The sequence below is a fragment of the Malaya genurostris genome, chromosome 3 (assembly GCF_030247185.1).
Source record: "Malaya genurostris strain Urasoe2022 chromosome 3, Malgen_1.1, whole genome shotgun sequence".
Taxonomy (NCBI): Eukaryota; Metazoa; Arthropoda; class Insecta; order Diptera; family Culicidae; genus Malaya; species Malaya genurostris.
The window spans coordinates 89,301,284-89,323,953 of NC_080572.1; the positions used below are offsets into that span (position 1 = coordinate 89,301,284).

A 22,670-nucleotide genomic window follows, 5' to 3' on the forward strand; every position below is an offset into this window, starting at 1 on the left:
TTGTAAAATCGATTGTAAATAATGATAGGATGTGCTTTTACGAATCTCTATTGCTTTCCATCATTAAATGCACATCTGTAGATCCGCATTCAGATATAGCATGCAACTAAGTAGCGTGATAGAAAAAAAACACTGTCATTAGTTTACCCAAGGAAAGACCGTCTCTTTGGCGGACTATTGGTGGAGAAAGGTTCGGAAACAGCAGATCTGGTCCAAAACAGCTAGTCGATTATCAATTAGAGCTTCATTCGTTATGTGCCACAACTGTATTTTCCTCTCCTGCGTTTCTCACCTCTTTCATGGCCATTTGAGGAAAGACCACACACCGAAAACTGCGCTTCTTGAGAAAACGTATTGACCATAGGGTAGAAATTCCACCGACTGTATCTTTCCTTTTACAACCCGACCAATGCATGGTGGACGCATGTGTTTCTAGAGGTCATCAGCGATCAGTCACCCTTGAGCGAAGTGCAATGATTTGTTGACAGTTCAGCAAGGCCTTGGAATAGCGAATTTATCGTCTCTAAACTTTCAATGACTAGAGGACGATGGTCAAGGTTTACCACATTCATGAGTGCTTGCCGATACACATTGATGTAACCTTCCGTTTCGTAGCTTGATCTTTGCGACCATATCTACCCGATACAGAAAAGCAATTAGGTGATGTAATGTTACTTGTATGCTGTGATTTTACTAATAATTCCTCCAAAAGTCATGAGAAATGGTAAAATTTTATTCACTTATGTATTGATATGATATGCACTTCACAAGCTAGATATTTATAGTAAAAATCTGTTCAAGTCAGTATTAATTCCATATAAAATAGATCATGTTTGAATATTATTCAGTTCTTCTATAAAATGATACATAGTTGGAAACAGCTAGATGAAGTATTGTCATCAAGCCAACGGTTTTGATCTATAACAATAAAGAATTTCGCAATAGGCGAGACAATCAATTCCCAAATAACCATATGCATCATATCACTGCACATTTAAAACTCTATTTTTACATTGTCAATGTAAAAATACACTAATCTTACATACTTTAAAGCAATGTGCATTAAATTTGCATTCAAAATGTAACTGAGCATTATTTTACAACAACCTTTCGCCGTGCTATATATCGACATTCAATGTTATATTTTGAAGTAACGAAACTTTAATGATAACAGTGCAAGGAAATTGAATAGCTGCATTAAATCAATGTCTTGGTCTGTTAACTGTTAACATTATGCAGCGTTATGCATTGGTAACATATATACATGTTATGGGAAGTTGTGAAAACACTATAATACTATTCGTGATAAAGTAAGATTCTTATCTGCGAACAAAAAATGTCAAGGATATATTTTCATTTAGTCATGTTGAATATTAAATATCTTTTCCAATATTTGAATTTCATTCGTAACTCATTATTAAAGTACTCTTGTTGCATTGTGACTTTAATAACCTACAGTTGAAATTGTTACCATCGATAAAGTAGATATTTGCATTATAGATACTTTTATAATGTGCAATTCCTGCTTCACCTGTCAGATCCTAGAAGAGTCTAATAATTTTCAGCTTTGTAATAGCATTGTAAAACCATGTGTAAGTATTCTGCATTTAATAATTTTTTACGCGAATTTTTAAAGCTGAAATAATGTTGAGTTATAATGCTTCCTGGTTGCTTAGGTTGTAAGAGCATTATTGTTATGAATTGAACATAGTTAGGCCGACGACACGACCTGCCACTCACTTTTAAAACTGTATCGTAAATTTAACTACCCCTCAGTAACTCGTAATGCCAAAATTAGATCTTGGAAAATATGTTTGGAACTGGCAACCCAGGTTGATAAACTGTTGGTTTTAGAATAACAATATACTTGGTTACGTTTGTTGTTCAGTTGAAAAATGTGAATAAAACAAAACGAATCAATGAGTGTTTCACCAAGGTTTTATCGTATGTCGCCAAGGAAGAAGATAATGCAAATATAAATGAATTCTGTGTTTATATAAATTGGTTAGCTCATATTCCATTTCACGATTTTGGTTAAAAAGGCTTCAAAGGCTTATGCGCCTATGCTTGGAAATCCCAGTAAGTGGACGGCCTTCAAGATAGGAAAATCATCGAAAGTAGATGAAATTAAGGCAGTGTGCCCTATTAAACATATGGGGCATTCCACGCAAAATCAGCCACCCAACATTTTTTTTTCATCTGACTGTTTTTTTCGGTAAAGAACTCGAAAAGATTCGACACGTATTTTTTTTCAATATGGTAAATGGAATTTTCGAAATATGATTTTTTGAAATTTCTCGTTTTCAAAAAAGAGCCTTTTTTCAACAGTCTATACTGTAAAGTCTAATGAAGATACAAAAATTCGTCCTAGACATGAACTGGGCGTCTTTTCCTTAGCTTTTAAATAAGCGATTCCATAAAAAAAACCTTTAAAGTTAATATAATGAAAAAAGTGAATAATTATAATAATTTCAAACTTGAGCCTAGTTTTTTTATTGTTGAATTGCGCACATTTCATGTCTTGGACGAATTTTTGTATCTTTATTAGATTTTACAGTATAGACTGCTGGAAAAAGGCTCTTTTTGGAAAACGCGAAATTTCAAAAAATCAACTTAACGTCATGTAGCTTTCAAGTGGCTGACATTGTGCTTACCGATCTGGGATTCTAAAACATTTCCCCGAAAACTTTTCTCCAGAACATAAAAAACCGAAGCTTTTTCCCCAGAAAGTACTAATCTCCAGAAATACTCTAGAAAGTAATAAAATCCAGAAAAAAAAATCCCCAGAATATACCAAAGTCCAGCAAACCATACACCCGCAGGCATTAGTTGCTAGAATATTATTATTGGTATATTACCGTTTGGCATAATGGTTATTTGGCATAACAAATCAACATGCTGCTTAATAGAATTTGATCTAATATATTGCGATTTTGAAAGGTCTAATGCGCCTCATCGTTTTTAATGACCTGCTGCCCGACCTCGCTTCCGCTCGTTCGGACTTAACTGAGGGATAGCTCCTAGCTTTGGGTAATCCGGGCAAATGCCCGAAACTAGACAGAGGTGATTTCTGCGGGGGCGCTGCACCGGCGCACTCGCGGCCTTCGGCCGTCTCGATCTGAATCATCTATGACGAACAGAATATTGTGTTAGCATTAAATAAGATACTTATATAAAATAATAGTGTGCTATTTACTACCCTTTATTTAGAAGATTCAAAGTAAGACGATAAGTAAATTAAACAATGTATCCAAACAATCCATTGGTAGTACACGTACAATAGACCGAAGTAACGACGACAGGTTAGCTTGTTACTATATACTATATGCGAAAAAATACCCAATTAAAAGAAGGTATGAATTTAAATAAATGTAGCTAAATTATTTCATACCCGTTATATAATTTGATTATTCGTTACTATTATGTTATTATTATTTACAAGTTTTGTTATTCTCAGAACCCTCTTTTTCAGACTAACAAAGCTTTAAATAAGCATAGATGCCTTGGAAATTACAGTTAATGAGCATTCCCGAAATTTTATGGAAAATTATTTTCGTTGGACTGGTTCGGGGGGTGTTATAGAGGAGACCGGGGCTGTATTCTGTTTTATTTTCCATTCTGGGGAAACAGTTTCTAGGAGATGGCATTCTGGGAAATGGTACATTCTGTTGTGTGTTAGTAGAAAGACACATCTTAGTACTTTCGTGAATATGGTTTTTTTGATAACGGTGCATTCTGGGGAAAATACTTTGTTGCTTTATTTTCTGGGAAATGGTTTTTGGGAGAAAATCGTACAGCCCCGACCTGGATATTCTGCATTTCTTGTTGGAAGGTTTTGAATGCAAGTAGGACAATTCACGTTTCCCTTTTTAGTATTGCCAATGAACATTTGCTTGTGTATACTCTTAATGTTTACTACGAGAAACTTTCGGGATAATCCAGAACACTTTAAGGAAATAAAGAAGTAGAAAGTGCAAAAGATAGCATTAACGAGGATTACCATTATTCAAGCATCATTATCATTATCATTATCAACATGATGTCAATTTAGACGCTATCAGAAATGGTGAAGCAAGCTAAAAATATCGACCTCAGATTATATTCATAATATTGAAAGACTGTCTAAATAAATAATAAATCAATTATGCATAGATCTTCCAATTTCCAGGTTTTGCTTCGAAAGATTTCCAGGTTTTTCATGTAAATATTATGTGAATTTCATATGTTCAAAATTGATACTCGTTTTACGTAACCGTTATGTGACTTTTAGTTCAAAACTACACGAAAATCACGTAACCTCCACATTACAAGTAATATATTATTTACCTGTTGAATAAGATGCCTGATAAACGCTCATGGACGCTCATTTACCTGTCCAATAAAATGTACGTGAAAGGTTATGTGCATGATCATATATGTTTTCAGATAGAAGTAACGTGAATTATTTTCTGAGTGTAATTCAATAATCCATAAACCGAATGTCATACCAAACAGAATCCTTAATAAAATGATCCGATAATCTCCATTTATTTCATTTGCTGCGCTCAGTCTGTTATGGGAATAAAAAAATCACCTATATCTAATCCTTCGTATATGTAGAAAAAAATGTGATAAAAACAGTTAGAATTATATTTTTTCCTGTTGCCTTGGTATGAATTTGGTTCGTTTCGAAGGCATGTATCAAGTCGATACATAAGGTCAGTTCGCTTTCACATCTCATTCAAGTCAGTCGATGAAACAAAACCGCTTACGTTCGGTACGGAAGAAACCAAGTACAGTATTGTGTAGTGAACAATAGAACGACCTCGAAAATGAGTGAACCAAACAAACAAAAGCTACCGCCGACACGAAAGAATACAATTGTTGTTGACTTCAAGCAGTGCAAAATTCGACCTTCGATACGAGAACTTGAAGGTTTGCTTAAGGAGCAAATGCATCTTGACATTAAACGTGTGCATTTACTGCAATGCAATAAGACAAATAATGTTGTTTACATCCAGTTTTTTAAAGAGTTGGATGCAATTCAATTCGCAAAAGACAATAACAATGTGCACTATGTGGAGCACGAAAACATTAAGTACAACATTCCAGTGTATATGGAAGATAGTGCTATAGAAGTGCGTGTGCATTATCTTCCCTCAAGCGTCATCGATCGTTATTTTCGTAAAACTATGTCCCAATACGGAGAGATTCTCTCTATCGAAAAAGAAAAGTGAAAGAACTTTTTCCCCGGTATTCCAAATGGCGTACATTTGTTACGCATGCTCTTGAAGAGGCCTATATCTTCTTATGTAACTTTCGGTCAGGATACAAGAATCCCGTGCAAATCACATGTTACCTATGACAATCAAATGGCCACATGTCAATATTGCTAAGAAGCTGTTCACTACGGTAAGCTATGTGATAAACTGGACAAGGAGACAACTAAACCAAAGGACAACGGTGCTTCCTTCACACCAACCCCAAGCAACCCCAGTACACTTGTGACAGCCACCAACAACAGTGAAGCATCCCCTTCAACGAAACCATCCATGGTATCCCCTATAGAACAAAGTACACCAGCTGCAGTTAACAACTTACCATCCAACCAACCAGCAACTGCAAACAATGTACAACAAGGCGCATCTACAGCAACTAGAAACGAAATCAACAATACCTCCGATACGGCAATGGATGACGAGACGAACCACGAACAAACTGCCCCTCAATTCTCGCAGGAGGGAAATGGAAGCTCCTCTCCCCCTAGAAAAGGGTGACAACGAGATCTGTCTCTGAGAACATTTTGTCGCAGATTTTCAATCCTGCTACTCCTTTCATCAATACTTTCCTGATCTGTTTCCCGGTTTGGTGCTGATAAAAGTTGAACTAAACTCAACACGACTTGACCGTTTGGTTTATCCATTTAATATTGTTTCAGAATCACAATTATCGCTGTCTCACTGCTCATTGAGAGATACTCATAGCAGTCAACAAAGAAAAAAGGTTGTTATTTTACCTGGTATTTATTGACCATGTTTACATAAAACGCGTGAAATAAACATATAGTATCATGTAGTTTAGTTTGGTTGAAATTTTTTTAGTAATGTATCGTAGTAGAATACTTTTAAGAATGATGAACTAAAATTGAAAAAAATACTTCATTATAAGTAAAAAAATGTCTAAATGAGTTTAACACATTTCCCAAGCAAATTGATTTATTTACCAATTAAAATGTAGATTGTGGTTGTTTAGTTTTAGATTCGAATTACTTGCGTCTTTTACAATATACGAGGTCTGTTCAAAAAGTTCCCGGAATTTTTTAATTGCGCGCGTCTGGAGAGTCCGGTGGTCAATTTTTTTTTATTGTGTTGGTACATATGTCCCTAATGTATGGTGAAATATTCAGCTGTATTCATTGTTTACATTCTGTCTTGTAGCGGCTGGTGTAGACGTGTTTTTTTGAGCTCGGCGATTTTTGTCTTGGTGACGTTGGGTGCTTCCACGTGGACGATTGTGCTTTTGTTTCGACATCATAACCGTACACCCATGTTTCATCACCAGTTATGACCCTTTCAAGTAAATTTGGATCGTCGTTGACGTCGTTTAACAGCTCCTGAGCGATGGTAATACGTTTGTTTTTTTTATCAAAATTCAGCAGTTTTGGAACGAATTTTGCTGCCACTCGTTTCATGCCCAAAACATTTGAAAAAATATGATGGCATGAGCCAACTGATATGCCAACTTCATCAGCAACTTCTCTAATAGTGATTCGGCGATCATCCATAATCATTTTTTCTACTTTTCCCACATTTTCATCGATTATTGACGTGCTGGGTCGACCGGAGCGTTCGTCGTCTTCAACGTCTTCGCGGCCATCTTGGAAACGCTTATACCACTCGTAAACACTTGTTTTTTTCATAGCAGACTCACCGTAGGCTCTCTGTAACATTTCGCACACTTGGTTACACTTTATTTCATTTTTCACGCAAAATTTAATACAAATTCTTCAATTCTTCCATTGTTTAAACTAACAAAAATCGCCGAGCTAAAAAAAACACGTCTACACCAGCCGCTACAAGACAGAATGTAAACAATGAATACAGCTGAAAATTTCACCATACATTAGAGACATATGTACCAACACAATAAAAAATAATTTTGACCACCGGACTCTCCAGACGCGCGCAATTAAAAAATTCCGAACTTTTTGAATAGACCTCGTATTCCATTTTTGATATATTTTCATTCAAATGGCTTCGATTTGCCTAAGAAAAATACAAAGATGGAAAGATAAATGATAACAAGCTTAACAACGGAAAGTCGGAGGCCGGTTTACTGTTGTTCATGCAAAAACGCTTTGGTATCCTTTGGTGCCGATAGCGCAGGCATCTGGCAGGTAATCTCGCGATTACGGGCCTTTCGCGTTGTCGGATAGTTTCGCACTTTGCACACCTCCAAATCCAAATAGACGAGCCCGAACAAATGAAAGTTTGCCTGCCTGCCTGCCGTCTGTCAGTGCTTTGTCGGATCACGCGATTTTAGTTTCTGCACGTTTGTGCTTCGAAACGGACGCGTGTTTTCATTTCGCTTTCGGTTATTACCGAGCGGGCCACTATATCACAGCCTACCGAGGTTTCTGTGCACGGAACGAAATTCGTGAATCTTTGTGAATTTTCCGCCAACCGTAATGAGGAACCGATCGATCGTTGCCGTGTGTGTGTGTAGAGTATGGTCGGTATCATACCGTGCACGATGGTGTAACAGATTCGGTTATTCTGAAGAATAGTGTGAATCCGTTTCATCTATTTTGAACCGGTGCATGGTTTAAATTTACTATCGTTCAGAGAATCGCATATGGGGGCCAACCAGATTAAACCGGGTTCCGTTAGGTGACCATGATTTAAGTTTAATATTCATGCCAGTTATCGAGGGTTAGTCGACAGACGACCCGGGCGAATTCGATTACGAGAAAGTGAAATTTCCGTTACCTGCCGCAAACGCGTGCCTGTACAATGTAAGGAAAGAAGCATTCAATGGATATGTGGCAAGTGTGGAAGAAATTCGTAAACTTTGCGTTGATCGGCTGGTCAAGCGTTACCGTAAAACAGGTCTGTGCGGCTGAAAGTTCTTCATGTGAACAAATTTCGTTATCGTGCGAGTGGATTCCCACATGTCCGTGTTGCGTACAAAAGCGCAAAATGTACAAACAACTGATGGAAAACTATTATCGTGGTGATGTAAATTCGCTGTGGAATGCATCAAGAGAAAAACGAAAAATTATGCTGCTGTCCGGTCGAGCTAGTAAATAGTGTGATAGCAGATAACAATACAGAAAAAAAATTTCCTTTCGAATACAAATCTATTAAATAGGCGTTCGTCTCGGTGAAATGTGGCCAAATGTGCATTCGGGCGTGTTGCAACTATTTATTCGCATACATATCGTTTTAAACGTTTTACTTCGCTGGCTACGAACGGCTTTTTCGCGTCTTTGTTTTGATCTACAACTCTGCTGACTTATGATTGGTGGTCAATCGGGCCACAGTCACAGCACAATACACCACATACGAATAAGTTATGCTAATTATGGTCTGAAATCTGTGTTGTGCGGGTGCCGCGCACTGGGTCGACATCGGCATCGATATGAGCGAATCAGGAAATAAGTGTATTTCAAGTATCATAATAGAGATATTATATGTGCCAATAGCACTCTGTCCATTATTGTTCAATTGAAACAATGTGTAGATTGCGCCAGAATGAATCGACTTGAAGTGCGTAGCAAATGAAACTATTAAATTGAAACCAAGAGACGAGGTCGTTGTCAAATTGCATACCATGATTTTTTACCCGACTAGCGACCGCAACTTGGTTAAAGCCGGTTATAGATACACGATTTTGATACAATTTACTTATACACTTCATATCACACTGTGAATCTTCTATTTTCCTTGTGGATCTTTTATGGAAACAATTAGAGAAGAAAATGAGCAAATGTGTTTCATTATCTTCTCACAGTAATTATTAACTTTTTGTCTTGTACTTGAGAAGTTTTCATGTGATAGATGGATGGAATCAGCTCAGTCCTAAATAGTCAATATTCCCGGTACGTTCAGCCTTCCAGCCTTTGGAAAATAGTTTTTTTTCTATTTCCTGAAATTTGGCACAGTTAATCGATTGTTGTTTTATTTAAACTATATTTTTTTGTTTTTCAATTTGCAGAAACGACCGTTGGTTGAAAAATATGCTGTCTAGTCATCAAGACTATTCATCACTTTTCTATTTCAACAAATATTTGATGATTGCTTTAATAAAACTCTTAACATGCCGAACTATGTGGAATATATAAAATAAATATCGTATATGTCACATAAATAGTACATTGTATTGAATTGTTTTATCCTTAACTATTACTGTTCAATGTGAAGTTACTAAGTAATCATCATAAAATATTACGTAATATCTTTGTTGATAGCATGATTAGAGAATATAGTTTTCTCACTGGCCGTGCAACACCATTATTTTACAGCTTGCGAATAAATGAATTGATTTTCTTTTTTCGATCCAAGGCAACTAATAATTTGGATAAATCATGCCTTGAGATTATATTTTAACATTAAACCAATCGCTTAGAAAATAAAAGTTTTGTTCATACCTTGAAGTTTAGGTGTTGATTATTTATTACCATACCTATTCACAAAAACAATGAAGTAGACCTTATGTCTGATTTTTAAACGCATATAATCTTATGGCTCAACATTTTATTGAGCCAATTTTGTTATTTGCAATCTCATTCATTTATGTATCTTAGTACATACGGAACCACCCGCGATCGCATTACAACTAGAATGTTAGTTGTTTTTCTGAATTCGATTGGTTAAAATTTGGTACAAAAAATCGAATGCTGTTTTTTTTTCTAAACTATAATTTTTGCTTTTAAAACAACAAAGCTGATAGTTAAAACAACAAAAATCTTGTTGAATCTGGGAGCAGGTCATTTCGCCGAAAGTAGTTTCGCCGAAAGTCGTTTCACCGAAAGGGTCATTTCGCCGAAAAAGCTATTTCGCCGTCGGAAGCGGCGGCCTCTTGTATATAAACCTGTAACCGTCTCGTTTGCCCGGTCTACTCAAAGCTGGGTTTCTTTGCTTCAGTTAGGTCCGAAAGACCGGTAGCGAAGTCAGATAGCATACGAACGAAACGATGTGGCGAAGCCGCATTAGATATTTTTCCATCTGCACTCAATTATCGGAAAATTCCGCAAACAATTACCGGCTAGGTACACTAATGAAGTCAGCAAGTTATTTTGGGAACTCCTTTCTGAGGATCATGAATAAACCTACAAAAATTATTCAAGTCTCTGGATCATATCAGAAGCACGATTGTAGATCAACAAAACGAGAGTAGACATAATCATTTTTTATTTGTCTTTTTTAACAATTCCCATTACGATATTAAGAATAATGACGAATTCGGCGAAATTACCCTTTCGGCGAAATGACTCTTTCGGCGAAACGACATTCGGCGAAACGGCATTCGGCGAAATGACCCTGATCCGTTGAATCTATCTGAATCGATAATAAACAGGATTAAAACAACTAGCTTAGATCAATTTACCTGAGTTGAGTGTAATCAGCATTTTAGTTCTTTCAACTATTCATTTTATTGGCCAAACTCAAGTGCTAAGATGGACTTCAGTGCAATTTTAAATAAATTATTATTTACTGGATTTACCTGGTATGTGAAATGGACGAGCAATCTGAAAACAATTTTATAATACATATGGGGACAAGTTCTTCAATTTTGAAACTGTTTCTAATAGCAAATGAATTAAATTTGATCCGTAAAGACTGTCCCAGAAAGCATGGACGCACTTTGGTTTCGCTGTAAATAATTCACAAGTGTTAGATATTCAAATTTTATTCGATATACTGATAATATTAGACTACAACAACAGAATATTATTCTCAACATTTGCTACTTAGCCATTGTAGATTAGCTGGTGCACCCTCTTGCGAACGTTTCTTATTAAATTCCGTACAGACTTCTTGGCGACAAGTTTTGACACTTTTTTCCAATCTTTTTCGAACTGTTGAATGGTTTCGGCTGCCGAGACATGTTTCCTAAAATGTGCCTTCGTTAATGCCCAAAATTCCTCAATTGGTCGAAGTTGTGGGCAATTTGGTGGATTCATGTCTTTTGGGACGAAAGTGACATTTTTGGTAGTATACCATTCTACCGTTGATTTCGAGTAGTGACAAGAAGCAAGATCTGGCCAGAAAACAACAGGATCCTTGTGGCTTCGAATCATGGGTAGAAGTCGTTTTTGTAAACATTCCTTGATGTATATTTCGCTGTTCATTGAAGCAGAAGTGATGAAGGGTTTCGAAATCTTACTGCAGCTACAAATTGCTTGCCAGACCATAGCTTTCTTATCAAATTTTTCGACTTCAATCGATGTCTCGGACTGGTTTTACACTTGCCCTTCTCGCACCGTATAATATTGTGGTCCCGGCAAGGATTTGTAATCGAGTTTCACGTAGGTTTCGTTGTCCATGATTATGCAGTTCAAATTTCCATCTAGAATCGTATTGTATAGCTTTCGAACCCTCGGCCTGATCGATGCTTCCTGTTTCTGCTTCTTATAGGTTCGAAGATTCAAACATTTTTTAGCACGAAGAACATTTGACTTCGAAGTGCCCACTTTTTTGGTCACATCCCGAACTGAAACCTCCTTCTTTTGCTCGAACGCCTTCAGTATACGTTTATCCAACTGAGAATTAGCAGGACCTTTTTTTCGACCCGTTTTCGGTTTATCCTCAAAGGTGTAATCCTCACCGAACTTCCTGATTGCATTTCGCACGGCTTTTCCACTTACTCCTTCCATTTTTGCTATCTTTCTCAGTGACAGTGCGCGTTCTGTGCATCATTTGTACACAATTTTTCGACGTTGTTCTGCTGAAAGTCCACGCATTTCGAAACAAACTAATGAAAACGAATAAACAACTGCACAAGTGGTTAGAGAAGAGTGTAAACAACAGGATGCAGCCAAAAAAATTGACAGATTCTGAACCATTGCGAAATGGCAGCGGTTTTTAGTTGCGTCCATACTTTCTGGCACAGTCTTTATCTAACGGGGAAACCGATTATACATGTAAATATTACTATGTAATAAAACCCGCGAAAATGTTACCACAGAGACCTCCTAACCGGGGTAATTGTTTTGCCAATTAAGCTACCATGCATATGAAAACACATGAAGAGAAATTCCAGCTGACTAGAAAGATAGAATAGAGATAGGACTTTAATTGAATGCTGTGTTGGCCAACGAAAGCGAAGCATGCGTGGTTCTTCTAGTCAATTGGGGTGTTTTCATGTACAGATTCATGAACAGATTTTTTCAATCTGCTTCCCCCTTTAGATATTGACCAATTTAAAACTAGCTCAAGACGGTTCTACGTCTTAAAAAGACTAAAATAAATCGTTGAAATGAAATTATTTTTATTTGTTGCTGGAGTTGACTGTAATAATCCCATTGATTCTAATAATACTAATGAATCAATTGATTCAAGTTGCTGACGTCAGCTGCTGGAGTGTTCAATATGTTGCATTTTTGAAAACAGAATTCAAAATATTATTATTTCACTTACACAGCAATCGAATATCATGTTGCTTCAGTTTTAAATTGTTCTAAAACCTAGTACATTTTCAACTGCATGGGTAAAAAATTAGTTAGTATAATTTAAACTAATTTCATGTACCTACCGAAACGTAACTTTTAGCAGATTTTTTTTTAAATTAGGCTTGACACATTACTTATTTAACCAAGAAGATTTCTGTTATTCTGATTTGCTACCTTCAAACTGAGATAATGCAAGACAAAATTTGCAAAAGGTATTATCGGACATTTTGAATTGGAAAATCGACGAATGAAATGAAATGGTTGTTAAAATTCGGCTACGAAAAACATATAATAAAATGTTAGATTGGACCTTCTGAAATGTTCATCTTGAATTGACAGCATGTGATAACAATCAAATCTTCAACTGTCTGATTATGCAAAAAATAACAGACATGTTCAGGAATCAGAACAAATTGGCTCAAATGGTACGTTCCCCTTGATATTTGGAGATTTGTGCCTTGCCATCAATTCGTTTTTAGCATCATTTTCCCGATATATAAGAGGGAAGGATTGAAAGGAAATGGTAAGGGTTGGACTAGGAGGATGGGAAAAATTGACGACACAAAAACACATAAAAGCAGAAGTAAATTCTGCACCCCTAAGGGATGCTGAACAATCTGCTGAGGATCACATTTAGTGGAAGCAGAAGGAAATTCTGAACCTCTACGAGGTCCCGAACAGTCTGCTGTTAATAAAACCTGTTGGAGAAATGCAGTAGACACTTTGACATTTTCAGATTTAAATCTGGTAGAAATGCTTTTGTCTGAGCGCAAGTTTGCAAGCTGCGCCAGTAGCTGGCATGTTTGGATGCAGCCCAAGAACGTATCTTGTGCTTTATCCAACTAGTTGAAAGTGGTAAAGCTGGTTCAGGACCAACGAAATCATTCGTTGCACCAGCTCTAGCCAACTCATCAGCCCATTCATTTCCAGTAATACCAGAATGGTCGGGTACCCATATGAAGTAAACAGCATTTGAAATGCTGAGGTCTTCAATTTGAGTTCGACATGCGATCACTAGATTCGACCGTGAGTCATTCGAACTGAGTGCTTTTAAGGCTGCCTGACTGTCGGAACAAAAATAAATACGTTTACTACAGATCCTCTGCTGAAGTGCCGATTGTACTCCACACAGAATTGCGTAGATTTCTGCTTGGAACACAGTACAGTATCTACCAAGTGAATGAGACTGCTCCAGCCTATTTCACGACAGTAGATACCAGCACCAGCATGACCATTCAACAGAGAACCGTCCGTAAAACAAACTATGTGTTCATCAAGTTGTCGTTCCAGACAACCAGACAATCATTCCTAACGAAGAGGATAGCTCACATTGAATGTTTTAAAAGGAAAACTGCATGTGAGAGTTAGGTAACTAGGAGCGAGTAAATACTCATCCCACGGAACCATTTGAGACCACAAGCGAGTGTGACTGGTAGCATATTCTAATGGGTTACTGTTCCAAAGCCCTGCAACCCTAAGACGGTATGCACAAGATAATGCTTCTTGTTTTAGGAACACATGTAGTGGTTTAATGCACAGTAGCGCCTCTAGAGCAGCAGTAGGAGTTGTCGTGAATGCTCCTGTCATCGCCATTAGGACCATCCTTTGGAGATGATTTAGCTTTGACTGAACTGTCGCGACTTCTCCTTTCTGCCACCATACAAGACATCCATATGCTAAAATTGGTCTAACGATAGTTGTGTAGATCCAATGAATATATCTGGGTTTGAGTCCCCATGATTTTCCAAAAGCTCGTCTGCATTGGCCGAAAGCCATGCAAGCTCTTTTAATCCTGAAATCAATGTGAGCAGACCAATTCAGTTTTGAGTCAAGAATAACCCCGACGTATTTAACTTGATCGACCACAGTGACCCCTGAACCAAAGAACTGCAACGGACGAGCTCCTGTAATTATCCTACGATGAGTGAAAAGCACCATTGATGTTTTGCCCGGATTTACAGATAATCCAAACCTGACAACACCATTGTTCAACAGATCGCAGGGCTTGCTGCATTAAATCAAAGAGAGTGTCAATGCTTATACCGGTCATCAATATATGACAATCGTCGGCAAAACCATAAGTCGGAAATCCAAGGTTATTAAGTTTCCTTAACAAACCATCAGCGACTAGGCTCCATAAAAGTGGGGACAGTACACCACCCTGAGGACACCCACAGACACTCAGCTTTCTAATCTCTGGCCTGCCGAAGCGATGATCAAAGAAGTTGATTGCTAAGCATTGCGTGTATCCAGTAAGGGAAAAACCCAAGATATTCCGTTCACGACTGCAATGTTTAACCTCCTGCAGCCATTCAGCCATCGGCACGGAAATACACCTTGACTTAGGAGTTCCTATTTTTGTGGCCTTTTACGACATGGAATAGGAAACCAGTGGATCAATTCTTGGTAAAAAATAATTCCGCCGGATGCCACACGGCTTACCTGTTTGGTGGACTTATACCACCGGTACAGGTGGACCGTAGCGTTATTCTTAGCAGTTGGGAAACCGCTACCGACACTACACGGCTATCTAGGCTGCTCAGAGAGGGAAGTTAACATTGATGGTCAACTTCCATGGATGGCCGAGCAGCCGGTTAGTAAAATCAGTAACTTTTTTGTTGAAATAGCCAAAGCAAGTATCAACAATTGCAATATTGCAATTTTGTGTTTGACGGGTTTTCCGTTTGGAGTACTAATTTGTATGCATTACTTAATAATTGTAACACCAAAACTGAAAACGTTTCCTAATTTAACACCAAATCTTTTATATCATAAGCAAATTTGAATTTATCACTATCCGATCAGATGGTATTAACAGAATTATAACAACTGGAGTAAATTATTACAAAACTATTTTGTAGCAAATTTTGAAATGTTTTTGGCTAGTAAGCTGTTAAAATAACAAAAATCATAACAAAAAAGACTCTAGCGGGAACAAAATCGTAACAGATTTTGAAACGTTTGTATCGCAATTATTATTGAATTTGATATAACTACAGAGGTCCGAAAGCAGAATTTTATAACAAAAGTTGAAATAAATTAGATAGAAAATTCAACACAGAACAACTATATCACAGCTAACTTTAAACATCGTTTCAATACAAAATTGTTGAATGATTTCTTTTAATAAATGAATAATTTATTTAGTGATCTGGTTGCTTCTTTTAGTTCTTTGAAATTCTGATCATTATATTTCGATATGAAGCAACGGAAGAACTCATTTTTTCAGTTATTGAACAAATGAAAATAAAACATCATAACTGATTTTGTTATTATATAGTTATCATACGTTTTAACTTTCAACTGTTTTCATTTGTTAAACATCTCAAAATAACACAAATTGTTATACATATCAACTGTTGATATACTTGTGTTATGATTTTGTTATGTGCATATCGTTTTCACTGACATTTTTAAAGGCAACGCGAATAGATTTCAACTAAATAAATTATTGATTTTGCATTCTGATTTTAGTTTTACTTTCTGCTGTCTCCAGAATGTGACAGCATTTAAAACAGGACAATTTTTAACTGTGTGTTTTTTTTTTCAAAAACCACGTTGGTTAAATAAAAACAATAGTTGGAACAACTATCGTAAAAATCAAAACGGCGATACAAAGGCGATTTGCTACTTGGCGATGCAATTGAGCCAAAGATAAACTCAAGATTACGAAGTCCCATACAAATCAATAAAAATGCTTGTTCTGCAATCGTAAACCATAGCACTCAGTAATGGTATGACTATTATTGAATGCCGCGACACCCGAGCACAGCGAAGCATGCTCGGTCCTTCTAGTCAATTCGTCTGTTTTTTATGTGTTTTCACATGCAAGATAGTTTAATTGGCAAAACAATTCCTCCGGATAGGAGCTACCTACCGGTTCGAGTCTCGTCTCTGCGGTAACTTTCTCGCGGTTTTTTTATTACATAGTTGTATTCGAATGTTGAAACTAGCTGAAGGTGGCTCTACGTTTTAACAATACTAAAAACAAAAATTGATAAAACTTTCCGATCTGACAGGTGATGTGTAGTAGCAGACAAAAAATAATTTTTTTGTTACAAACACCATTCTAGATAAATTTGAAAAAAGTAACGCAACGTTCGTAATGACATGTTTTTCGTAAAATATTTTCGTTTATTCTTTTATGTAATCTGCAAAAATTTAAAAGGGAAGAAGATGAAATGAGTGAGCGAAAAATTGAAATAAAATTAATTATACCGTTATTCATTTCTGCATTTTAGATTACTAAATCCAAAGCAATCATAAGAAGTTATTTCACATGTCAGCTTGTTAAATTTAAATGTCAAAGCTTCGAACATAAGGAAAATTGGTTAACACTTTCTGCATACATGAATAGGTAATGTGGATGATAAAATCATCTTCATAATTAAAAATGCGAATTAGGCTCAAGATAACGTGATAAGGCTGCATTGTTTCAGTCTCGTTTTATATATTGGTTATTTGGTCAAAATGCCTTTTCGCTATATAATTTATTACTTTAAATTTCTTTTATTCTTTTTGGTTTCTTTTGGAATGGTTTTCTTGGAATGTAGTAGACATTCGCGTGTCGTAGATCATTTTGTATGTTTGAGCTTTTGCGAATTCAGCTAAAGTGAACTTATATGGTTGAAAGCTATCCCTAAGACCATCTATGAATAGCATAACGTCGATTTAATGTTGAGGAATACTATCTAAATGCATGCTACCTTTGATGAGTTCATGTATAATCAGTAATTCATGAAAACATTTATTAATGTTCAAGTACATTACGAAAGCTTAATCCCAAGTGATCGAATCAACCAATCAACCTGTTTGGGATGAGAGAATTGAAACACCATTGAATGTGTTGGAATATTGCCACAGATATCAGATACACAGGCTCGAACAAAATATTTCAAAAGTGTAAATTTTGAATTTTTCATACATTAGAACAAAACAATTAGTTGCTCATAAAAAATAGTTGTTTCACACCAGGATATCGCAGATTCAAACAAAATATGCCTGTAGTTTATCTAGAATATGGTTCAATCAAACAAATGTTGGTTGTATCAAAAAAATCATTGGTTAAATCAAACCGGAATTGTAATGGTCATCATATCAAAAACAAAATTCGTAAGAGTTACCCAGAATTAATTTTTACAATATATTTTTGCCATCTTGTACTTGGACGGCTCCAGTGAAAAATTTATGGCCAATATATTTCGTGATGCAAACAAAACAATATGTAAGAGCGATTCACACGTGGCATCAACCAACTATAACCGGCTTGGGACGGTTACGGAACGACAATATTAATTGGTAGAAGCTCCGTAAGCAAAATAATATCCGGAAATTCTTAAATTAATCTTGACGTCGACCGAAGTTGATTAATCGTCTAAACAACCAATCTCATTTGCAGTTGTGGTTGTAAATGAGCTGTCAAAAAAGTCAATATATAAACCAAACCATTGAACGTTTGACGATATCTAATATGGTTAGTTTACGGTATTCGTTTATTCTCAGCCATAAGTTTGTTGCGTTATGAAAATAAAATATCTCTTCATAAACAACGCTATTTCTAACACATCTTGCGATTTACATTCAACAATATTCCAAAAGAAATGACAGTTAAAAGAAATGCAAATCTCAGACAAAGAGGAACTTGAGAACATTTAGTGAATTTTCAAAAAAGAAACATTTTAGGCACTAAATATTCAGTAGATGCGTATAATTTTGGCCACATTGTTTGTCCAATTGTACAGAATAAACCAATGAAGAGAAGAAAACGAAGGAAAAGTGCATTCGGAAAGGGTGTCCAAACTCTCCGCTGTTAGTGCACCCGGTCGGTAGGTGAAATCGGCAACAACGTCGTATGCCGGTGACGAGAAGCGAAGAGGGAAAATTGTAAACATGTGGTAAATATCGAGAATCGCTTGGGACCGCAGCAGCAATAGCAGAGAAAGTCGGCCTGATACAGTCGATAGCAGTTGGCTGTTGGTGATTTCAGTGACAGCTACAGTGATTTTTAGTGACGAACCGACGGTCACTGTAGTCACAACATCAATCTAATAACAACCACAACAGAAAACAACATCAACGAATTGAGTCAGAAGAAGAACATGAGCAGGAGTAATCACGTCTGGCCAAACATTATAATTTTCCTGGGACTGCTCGCCACTGAAAAATGCCGGTCTGTAGCTACGGATGATATTGCCGGTCTGTCGGAAAGAGAAATAGGTAGGTGACCTTTCGTGTATATTTGTCTTCTTCAAAGTAATACAAATTAAGAGAGTCGAATGTATGAAATGGATATAAAATTAGCAATAAGAAACAACTCTAACTTCACTTTCTATGCTCAATGGAAAAAAATGATACCAAAATAAACAAATGAATAAGAAGAAAATCTCGATTCAATGCTCCTTATCCACGACCTCATACCGTTGAACTTGACTTTGAGTTGCTACCATTATTAGGATGGTGCGAACTTCAACTTCAAACCGGTTGTAACCTTCGTTTTCTCCGTGTAACATGCAACAGTAAAAAGCGATCAAACACTTTTGCTTCATTTGGAATGCTTTTGCATGCCTGAATGCGAAATTAAGATCCCCGTTGAGTGAATACTTAGCTCATGACCTGTAGGTAAACTTGATTCTCCTCAATTCCCCCGTGAGATTGTCGTGATTGATCAAAATCTAAAGACTGTACCAGAAAGTATGGACGCACTTTTTCGCTGTAAATAATTCACAAGTGTTAGATATTCAAATTTTATTCGATATACTGATAATATTAGACTACAACAACAGAATATTGTTCTCAACATTTGCTACTTAGCCATTGTAGACTAGTTGGCGCAGCTTCTTGCGATCGTTCCTCATTAAATTATTAAATTCCGTACAGACTTCTTGGCGACAAGCTTTGACACTTTCTTTCAATCTTTTTCGAACTGTTGAATGGTTTCGGCTGGCGAGACATGTTTCCAAAGATGTGCCTTCGTTAATACCCAAAATTCCTCAATTGGTCGAAGTTGTGGGCAATTCGGTGGATTCATGCCTTTTGGGACGAAAGTGACATTTTTGATTTCGAGTAGTGGCAAGAAGCAAGATCTGGCTAGAAGACAACAGGATCCTTGTGGCTTTGCATCATGGGTAGAAGTCGTTTTTGTAAACATTCCTTGATGTATATTTCGCTGTTCATTGAAGCAATGGTGATGAAGGGTTTCGAAATCTTACCGCAGTTACAAATTGCTTGCCAGACCATAGCTTTCTTACCAAATTTTTCGACTTCAATCGATGTCTCGGACTGGTTTAACACTTGCCCTTCTCGCACCGTAAAATATTGTGGTCCTGGCAAGGATTTGTAATCGAGTTTCACGTAGGTTTCGTCGTCCATGATTATGCAGTTCAAATTTCCAGCAAGAATCGTATTGTACAGCTTTCGAACCCTCGGCCTGATCGATGCTTCTTATTTCAGACTACGTTTTTGTTGTTTCTGCTTCTTATAGGTTCGAAGATTCAAACGTTCTTTAGCAAAAACCTCCTACTTTTGTTCGAACCCCTTCAGTATACATTTATCCAACTGAGGGTTAACAGGACCCTTTTTTCGACCCGTTTTCGGTTTATCCTCAAAGGTGTTATCCTCACCGAACTTTCTGATTGCATTTCGCACGGCTTTTTCACTTACTCCTTCCATTTTTGCTATCTTTCTCAGTAACAGTCCACCCAAGTAACAATTCGAATGCCTTATGGTTTTGATTATAATTTATAGGAGTTTTATAATTGATTTTTCAATCACTACCTGTTTTATGACAACTATAATAAGTGTCTCTTTTAACCAGTAATATCATAGTTTTCAAAGCTTCTATAAAACCCTTTACCTACACTAACAACAGAACTAAAAATAAAACAATTTGTACTAGAATAAAACCATGCAAACACTCTTAATATTGCTTTCAAACATTATTGTCCGTTAAATTCTTTCATAAATCTAGTTTTGTATGTGTGTGCGTGTTCATTGGATGACAATTTCACTCAGAGCAAATTTGAGGGTTTTAAAGTACATTTATGACACATTAGTTGTAGGCTATTTGATTTATTGCTTCTTAGGTTAAGTGTAATTTGCATTAAAGGAAATTTCATGGCCGCCATTATGATGTTCTATACCGTAGCATTTATTGACATCAAATAAATTTCGAAATGCAAAAACGAGGGAATATGATGGACTTTCATGAATCGTTTTCAGAATGTATGCACAAATTTTAACGCCATGAAATAGTTTTATACAAAAATGTCGATGAAGCACAAAAAATAATTTTCATAAATCATGAAGACTTTCGCAAAAACCGCATTTATTTGAAGGCGATTAGTTATAATTCTTATTTTTATCCAAACATTCACGATAAAAATAAAAGCGCATGAAGTTTTTACGTTCAGAAAAAACCTCAAACTTGTAAATAAAATCTAATATATTCTTACTGGTTGCATTCAAAGCAGACATGACACAAACATAGTCAAGAAAAATATTATCAAAACGTCAGTTTATTCATAGCGGAAATTATTCCATCCAAATAAATTTAATGTTGATCGTAAAGCTGGTTTCAAAATTTTCTTGAATTTGGAGTTTTAAAGCAGGTTTATGCTGATTCTTCATTTTGATTTATAAACCTTATGAAGAATGGTCCACTTGGCAGGAACATGCTCTTATAGAGGTTTTCAGTAGGCTTTCGTGGAGTTTAAAGTTATATTGCACGATTTATTATGTAGCATTGAAGACAGCTACAAGTATTTATTAATATTAAAAATATTTCTTGGGCGCGTTCTGTGCACCATTTGTACACAATTTTTCGACGTTGTTCTACTGAAAGTCCACGCATTTCGAAACAAACTAATGAAAACGAATAAACAACTGCACAAGTGATTAGAGAAGAGTGTAAACAACAGGACGCAGCCATAAAAATTGACAGGTTCTGAACCATTGCGAAATGGCAGCGGTTTTTGTTTGCGTCCATACTTTCTGGGACAGTCTTTAGGTGTGCACACCACACATACGTTACCTGACGTTTAAGATTATCGTAATGACTTCACTTTTCATCACCAGTAACAATTCGATGGACCGTTGGTACCGTTGAAGCAGTTGTAGGCAGGGTTGCAAACGATACTGGAGAATGACACGAAACAGCAGACAGTCAAACCGCGCAAATGACAGCAGTCGCCGTTTGTACTTCGCCACGACTATAGCAGATGAAAAATGTCTTAGGTCTCATGACATTTTCTCTCGTGAATGTCGCCGTTTGCTCTCATCGATAGCTGTTCTACTCTTTTCAATTTGAGAATGGCTAGCCACAATAAACAGTGGCTCCTTCCGAATTCAACAATTTTCGAGAGACAGTCGCCAACAAGGTTCAACTTTAAAATTCGTTTTATGTCGATTATCATGGGGTGTAGTGGGACATGCAGAATAAAGTCTTGCTTTCCAATGCAGACGGTTTTTTTGTGTATTCTTACGTGTTCTGTTTCTCTGCAATTCCGTTGGAATGAATCGGTTCAGTGAGCAAAGCAAAGTAAATGCTTTGACTTCCATTTTTTCGATCAAACAATTAAACTCCGTTTAGCATGAACCAGAATTGTAGAAGTAATAGAAGCGCAAAACTTATTGTCTCTGCTGTAAGATTTATTGCCTTTGCGCCATACTAGAAAGGCAAAAGCTGCGGTCCTGATACTTCGTGTATGAAATTTAAGTAACTAGTTGAAATATTTTTGAAACATCTGCATGAACAAACTTTGTGATTGATTTTTTTCAAAGCTAAAATTGAACCGGTAAAAAACCACCACCTTTCGTATTCAATTTATCGCCACAGATCGGTCACAGCGGATATGACAGTCCCGTTATGAAAATGTCATGGCATTTTGAGCTCGTGACATTCTCGAAACCCTTGACCGAAAATGAACGAAGCAGCTACTTATCCAGTATGTATGTACACTACCACAAAGCGAACGCTGTGACTTTGACTGCTGCGAGAGAGTGCGACAAAATTAACTGCTCT

The 22,670-nt window shown here is 36.6% G+C and overlaps 1 protein-coding gene across 6 annotated transcripts in view; it reads left to right on the top strand.

Annotated features, from left to right (window-relative positions):
- Positions 1-7,536: 7,536 nt before the first annotated feature.
- The window catches only part of LOC131435168 (uncharacterized), a 63,151-nt gene continuing 48,017 nt past the window's right edge, over positions 7,537-22,670 (top strand). Inside the window, exons 1-2 of one of the 6 annotated variants that reach the window (XM_058602781.1) lie at positions 7,537-7,710; positions 18,155-18,868. In XM_058602781.1, the coding sequence (XP_058458764.1) occupies positions 18,751-18,868 (118 nt within the window). In that variant the 5' untranslated portion in view covers positions 7,537-7,710; positions 18,155-18,750. The other 5 variants (XM_058602779.1, XM_058602780.1, XM_058602782.1 and 2 more) reach the window with 5 other exon arrangements.